The 7,500-nt window shown below is 44.4% G+C and overlaps 1 protein-coding gene across 3 annotated transcripts in view; it reads right to left on the bottom strand.

The window, feature by feature from the left end:
- The window catches only part of LOC143291428 (sodium- and chloride-dependent glycine transporter 1-like), a 96,724-nt gene that overhangs the window by 42,903 nt on the left and 46,321 nt on the right, over positions 1 to 7,500 (bottom strand). For 2 of the 3 annotated variants that reach the window (XM_076601277.1, XM_076601275.1), the window contains exon 2: positions 1,101 to 1,354. In XM_076601277.1, coding sequence (XP_076457392.1) covers positions 1,101 to 1,311 — 211 coding nt within the window. In that variant the 5' untranslated portion in view covers positions 1,312 to 1,354. Of the gene's footprint in view, positions 1 to 1,100; positions 1,394 to 7,500 lie in introns of all 3 variants that reach the window. The other variant, XM_076601276.1, reaches the window with a different exon arrangement.

Raw genomic sequence — 7,500 nt, 5'->3', positions numbered from 1 at the left:
GAGAGAAGGGGGAGAGAGAGAGAGGGGGGGTAGGAGGAAGAGAGGAGGAAAAGGTAGAGAGGGGGAGGGAGGGAGAGAGGTGGGGGAGGGACAGAGGGAGGGAGAGTGGTGACTCGTGAGAGAGAAGGGGGAGAGAGAGAGAAGGGGGAGAGAGAGAGAGGGGGGTAGGAGGAAGAGAGGAGGAAGAGGTAGAAAGGGGGAGGGAGGGGGAGTGAGGGAGAGAGGTGGGGGAGGGACAGAGGAAGGGAGAGTGGTGAGAGAGAGACGGGGGAGAGAGAGAGAGGGAGGAAGAGACGGAGGGATGGAGAGAGAGAGGGGGGGGGGAAGAGACGGAGGGATGGAGAGAGAGAGGGGGGGGGGGGTGAAGAGACGGAGGGATGGAGAGAGAGAGGGGGGGGGAAGAGACGGAGGGATGGAGAGAGGGAGATAAGGAGGGAGAGAGAGGGTGGGTGGAAGGGGGAGGGAGGGAGGGAGGCAGAGATGGAGGCCGAGAGAGAACGGGGGAGTCTGCAAGGGAAGAGAGAGAATCGAGGATGGGAAAGAGAGACAGACAGAGAGACAGGCAGACAGAAACAGAGAGACAGAGAGTGAGTGAGAAAGTGAGTCAGAGAAAGAGACAGTGACAAAGAGCGGGCTTTAGAACTGCTGTGATTGTAAAACGCTTTATGCAAAATTATTTGATTAGGCGCTATATAAATAAACTTATGATCATCACCATTATCATCATTACTTAACATCGTAAAACAATGATACAAAGCAGGTGAGAGAGAAACCAACTGGTAAACAAATCCCTGGTTTCAAACACGCACCTAGCAACAGATGACAGCACAGATTTTATATGTATATGATTAAAAAACGAAATAAAACTAAATACAACACTGCGACACCAGCTGAACACTCTCTCACGAAAGGAAACACACACACACACACACACACACACATCGACACCAGCAAAATACTTTCTCACTTGGGGGGAAGGGGTCGGGGGGGGGGGGGGTTAAAAAACAACAACAAAAACCCACCAACTATACACTTTCTCACTAAAAAAAAAAAAAAAAAAAAAAAAAAAAAACCGGGACAGACGAGATTGGAACACTCACCCCCTCCGTTCCTCGCGCAGATGTAGGGGAAGCGCCACACGTTTCCTAGCCCCACCGCGTAACTCAGGCACGACAAGAAGAAGTCCAGCTTGCGCGACCAGTTGCCTCGGTCCGCGTTCTCGTCGCCCTCATTGGTCACCACCGTCACTTTCCCCGCCTCCGCGTCCCCTGCGCCTGCGTAGTAGGCTCCGTTCTTTTTGGGCGGGTCCATGACTGGAGCGCTGCGGCTTGGAAGAGAGTTTGACTGACACGGGCTGTGGGGGACAGAGACAGAAAGTGGGCGGGGTCAGCAGCTGGAAGAGATCCGACAGTCAGTATTCAATACCACTGCTACAACTATTACTACAACAACTACCACTACTACTAATAATAACAACAATAATTTCAAAACAACAAAACAATAATAATAATAACAGTTCTTTCTCTGTCACTGGACCTTGCTCTTGGAATGAACTTCCTCTTTCGTTTCGTCAGGTCTCTGCACTCAGCTCTTTGAAGTCTGGCCTTAAAACCCACCTCTTTCCATGATAGCCTCCCTCCCCTGCCTCTTCTTTGTCTTCACTTTCTCAAGTTTAAAGTTACGCGTGAGTGCGAATGACTGGTGTGGAAGCATTTTGATTTGTCTCTGCACAAGATTCAGCGCAATGTAAATACTGTTGTTATTTTCTTATTATTATTATAATTATAAATGCAGAATTATATAGGACAGTACCCCCATTTCAGTTGGGGGCTCACTGCGCCTTGTTTTGTATTTGTATTTGTATATCTTTTTATCACAACAGATTTCTCTGTGTGAAATTTGAGCTGTTCTCCCCAGGGAGAGCGCGTCACTACACTACAGTGCTACCTTTTTTTTCTTTCTTTTTTTTTGCGTGCAGTTTTATTTGTTTTTCCTATCGAAGTGGATATTTCTACAGAATGTTGCCAGGAACAACCCTTTTGTTGCCGTGGGTTCTTTTACGTGCGCTAATGCATGCTGCACACGGGACCTCGGTTTATCGTCTCATCGGAATGACTAGCGGCCAGACCACCACCTAAGGTCTAGTGGAGGGGGAGAAACTATCGGCGGCTGAGCCATGATTCGAACCAGCGCGCTCAATTTCTCTTGCTTCCTATGTGGACGCATTACCTCTAGGCTATCACTCCACGTACAATATAATATACAAACTTCTAAATAAGTGACATAAAAGTACCAAAAATCGAACACAGGCAGTGACACAGCCTCACATCACACCTGGGCCCAAATCAGAGCAAAATAAATGCATCACATTCATCATCGTCAAAATATGTAGCAAGCAAAGCAGTCACCACAAAAATAACAATTACAAATACCTAGAAATGAACACAGAGAGTGTATCCAGCGATCAGATCACAGCAGTCATATTTAGATGGAAAAGTTTTACTGTGAAAAACACACTTTGAAAAGATGTTTGAGTGCTCTCTTAAATGTGGGTGTTGGGTGGGGCGGAGGTGTGAGGGTAGTGAATTCCACTGTTTGGCCACAACAGAAAAGGATCGTTCACTGTAAGCTTCTGTGAGAATCTTTGGAATACAGTGTGCGTATGTCATTTAAAGGACAAAGTTCTCTGGATGGTGAATAGACAGAAAGTAGACCCAAAAGACACGACAAGAATCAGTGAAGAATATATGGTGACAGGGCTGAGAGTTTGTATCGTATTCGTGCTTGAATGGGGAGCCAGTGAAGGGAAGCGAGTATGGAGTGATGTGTTGACGTTTCTTAGCTTTGAGTTGTGCTGCAGAGTTTTGAACTTTTTAAAGTTTGTCAACACAGTATTCGGGGCAGCCAGCAAGAAGAGCATTTCCATAATCCAGTCTAGATAGAACAAAAGAACAAACCAATGTCTTTGTGGTTTCTGTGGTTAGATATTGCCGAATGAAGCTGATTTGTCTCTGAGTGCTGCATATGCTGACCTACAAAATGTGGTTGATGTGTATGTCAAGTGTCATGTCATCTGAAAGCATGTACCCTAAATTGCGTACAGATGCTGAGAAAGGTATGTCTGAGGTTCCTTCCAGGCTAGATGAAGACTTTGGCAAGTCAGAAAATGAGCGCTTTGGGTGAATGAGAAGTACTTCTGTTTTATCATCATTAAAATTTTCGTTTGCGTTAGTGATCTGTCATCCACGATTTGACATGTGCGATGCATGACTGTAAAGTTTGTATGGTCTAACTGATTTCTATAAAGCTGTGTGTCGTCTGCGAAATACTAATTTGCCATTTCAGTCGAACGAAGTCACGTGAGTATAAGCCGCTTGCGCAAGGAAGGCATGGTCAGTTGGCGCACATGTCCCCCGTCTCTATGGCTCCGAGTGTTCAAGTCTCCGTAAGTGTTAGTTGTGGTAACTGTTTAGCTGCCGAAGGGATCTAGTGATCATTCAAAGTTCTAACTCACTCAGTACGGCCAGTCCTCTCTTCTCCTCTACACAGACCCCTCGGATGTCCAGTGGGTGTCTGAATGACCCAACCTTTAGCTTCCGTCGTCATAATTGTGGCATTCTTTGTCAACATTCACCTCTTCAGTGTAAGAGCCTTCCGCTTGTAATATTTTGATGGCTGTAATTGGGATGAAACGCTGTTAACGTCGTCTCTTTCGCCGTTCGTATGGAGAGAGCTAAGCCCTGACCCGTGCACTGCCCGCGCACTGACACTCGGCCAGCTTCTCACCCCTTTCAACAGGCTCGGAGTCATTCAACTAAAACGGCGCCCTTCCTCTAAGTCTTGTTTCATTTTGTAATCAGTTATGTCTTGTTTAATTTTGTAATCAATTAAGTCCTGTTTAATTTTGTAATTAATTCTGTTCACCCGCGTGCTCTCCTTCTCTCTTACGTTTCCGGTCTGTTGCTTCTTCATAAATCATTGTTCAGAAAAATACTGTGCTTGTTTGTGTATTGTACGTCGTTCATAATGAGCAATGGTCTTTATTATATATGAATAAAACATCCGCATCTCTCTCTCTCTCTGTGTCTCTCTCTCTCTTATTTATGATCTGCTGCTACTTCATAATGTTCTGCAAATGCTATGTTTATTTGTGTATTGTATGCAATTCATGATGGACAATGGTTTTTATGTGATTAAAACATCTCTCTCTCTCTCTCTCTCTCTGTCTGTCTTACATTTCTGAAATCTATGTGCTCATTTGTGTATTATATGCCTTTCATGATGGGCTATGGTCCTTATATGAATAAAACATCCGCATCTCTCTCTCTCTCTCTCTCTCTCTCTCTCTCTCTCAGAATATATCTGCATAAAACATCCGCATCTCTCTCTCTCTCTCTCTCTCTCTCAGAATATATCTGTATAAAACATCCGCATCTCTCTCTCTCTCTCTCTCTCTCAGAATATATCTGTATAAAACATCCGCATCTCTCTCTCTCTCTCTCTCAGAATATATCTGTATAAAACATCCGCATCTCTCTCTCTCTCTCTCTCAGAGAATATATCTGCATAATTATGATTATTATCTCAAAGACAAAAACCAAAGTATTAGGAAGAAAGTTGAAATCCTACCTGCCAGACTATTATAACCGATAAATTTGCACGGCGCCTGTGTGGCCGACTCTCGATTGCCAGCCAAGGATCAAAAGTTGTCGCGACAAACGGAGTCAAAGTGAAAACGAAAAAATGCAACTGAGCAAACCGATGAACTGACAACAAGATCTCCGGAACAAAGGCTCTTTCCTGACGCTGTCACAACTTGAGCAAACCGATGAACTGACAACAAGATCTCCGGAACAAAGGCTCTTTCCTGACGCTGTCACAACTTGAGCAAACCGATGAACTGACAACAAGATCTCCGGAACAAAGGCTCTTTCCTGACGCTGTCACAACTTGAGCAAACCGATGAACTGACAACAAGATCTCCGGAACAAAGGCTCTTTCCTGACGCTGTCACAACTTGAGCAAACCGATGAACTGACAACAAGATCTCCGGAACAAAGGCTCTTTCCTGACGCTGTCACAACTTGAGCAAACCGATGAACTGACAACAAGATCTCCGGAACAAAGGCTCTTTCCTGACGCTGTCACAACTTGAGCAAACCGATGAACTGACAACAAGATCTCCGGAACAAAGGCTCTTTCCTGACGCTGTCACAACTTGAGCAAACCGATGAACTGACAACAAGATCTCCGGAACAAAGGCTCTTTCCTGACGCTGTCACAACTTGAGCAAACCGATGAACTGACAACAAGATCTCCGGAACAAAGGCTCTTTCCTGACGCTGTCACAACTTGAGAAAGCTCGAGTCCGCACCACTGCTCTGGCAACCGGTGTTCGTCCCCGCCTTTTAAAGTAGTCCGATATGGAAATTGATCCTGTGCGACTGCGCAAAACAAGTACCACCTGTCACTGGTTGTCCCAGACTGAGCGACAAGACAGCAAATTGGTCGCAGGTTTCTATTACGTCAATACTGTCACTCCCACGAGAAGGGGCGGGGAAAAAAAGTGCGCATTCAAACGCGCGTGGGATAGCTGTGTATGGGTGAGAAGGGATCATGAAGATTGTGAGTTCACAGATCTACACACTTTCCAAAGCCTCAACCGGCACCGGAACCACTGTCGCCAAAATCGTTACAGTTCTACAGAAAACGATATTTCTGAAATGTCTTCTGTACGTGTTTCAGGTGCATGCTTTAAAAGGACCACCCGTATAATAAATAGGTCACGCCTACGCTTGGAAGCAAAATGCATGGGCAAATCCGTGGAGTGTTGGGCCCAGTGGTAACGCGTCCACCCAGGACGCCAGAGAAACTGGGCTTGCTGGTTCGAATCCCACAGTCGCCAGTATTAATCCCCCCCCGCCCCTCCGCCAGACCTTAAGTGGTGGTCTGGACGCTAGTCATTCAGATGAAACGATAAACCGATGACCCGTGTGCAGAAAGTATTTAGCGCACGTAAAAGAACCAACGGCAAGAAAAGGGTTGTCCCTGGCAAAATTCTACAGAAAAAACACCCAATTTTGATGGGAAAACAAATAAAACTGTAAGCAGAAAAAAAGGGTGGCGCTCTCAGTATACAGACGCGCTCTCCCTGAGGAGAGCAGCCCGAATTTCACACACAGATATCAGTTGTGACAAAAGAGTAATGCATTATACAATGCTGTCTGATCGCTTTCGTGCCAAGTATTATTATGGAGGCATTACTACTACTACTACTACTACTACTACTACTGCTGCTGCTGCTGCTGCTGCTTCTACAACTACTTCTACTACTACTACTACTATTAATAATAACCACAACAGGACTATGGCTTAATCATGTAACTATATAAACCCCAAGATCAACACATTTATCAGGATAAACACTTAAATGACACATTCAATACTCCCTATATAGCGTTCTTGCACGTCATGAAAAATCTGTTCTAAATTAGCACGAACACTATACTAAGAAACATTATTCCAGAAAAAGAAATCCTATTCCAAACTGATCAACAGGCTAAATTCATATCACGGAAAATATCATTTCTAAGCCTGAATACAATAAATAACCTTATCCTCTATAATTATACTAATAAATAATCTTATCCTCTATAATTATACTAACAGCGGAAAGAACCCTGGTGAATTTCTTCCCCATCACTAACCTGCTGTCACTCCGTGTGTGTGTGTGTGTGTGTGTGTGTGTGTGTGTGTGAGCGTGTGTGTGTTCGTTCTTTTGCTTAACGTCTATTAGACAAAAATCCGTCATCTCCTCCACTCCACCCATCCCTTAAATCATCACAACTTTCCCTGTTCCTCTCTCCTCAATTAGCATAAAAAAAAGAATATAAACGAAATAAAACAAACTAGTCAACCAGCAGAATTACAACAAAGAGCCAATATGGGCTCCAAATTAAACTCTGAACTATTTCAAACACATGTGAGACATTTCTAATGGAAGCAGATGGAACAGCAGATTTTGTAAATGACGTAGGTAAATATGGTTTTAACTGTTCACATTTATGAATGATATGCACGGGTATAATTTCATTGCTGCCAATGCAAGTCACATTAAAAGTATATTTTGTTTTTATGGGAGTCTGTATATTAGACTGGTGAAGTGCTGTCCTTTTGTTTTAAAAGAAACCATGCGATCAATTTTGCGCAAGCTATTAACTCTGTGTGTGTGTGTGTGTGTGTGTGTGTGTGTGTGTGTGTGTGTGTGTGTGTGAGGGAGTGTCCGTGTGTGCGGTATGTCTGTGTGTGTGTGTGTGTGTGTGTGTGTGTGTGTGTGTGTGTGTGTGTGTGTGTGAGATACGTCCGTGTCAGAGAGTGTGTGTGTGTGTGTGTGTGTTGGTTCCAACACATATAATTTCCAAGCTTGGAGAAATCAGAAGTGGAAACCAAGTTTATTCAATGCTGCAGCAGCTGCCAACCTCCACCCAAACCAAATGTTGT

This window comes from Babylonia areolata, chromosome 17, assembly GCF_041734735.1.
Source record: "Babylonia areolata isolate BAREFJ2019XMU chromosome 17, ASM4173473v1, whole genome shotgun sequence".
In the NCBI taxonomy this organism is placed as follows: Eukaryota; Metazoa; Mollusca; class Gastropoda; order Neogastropoda; family Buccinidae; genus Babylonia; species Babylonia areolata.
The sequence above is the reverse complement of the archived record's forward strand: the minus strand, read 5'-3'. Positions and strand labels throughout refer to the sequence as shown.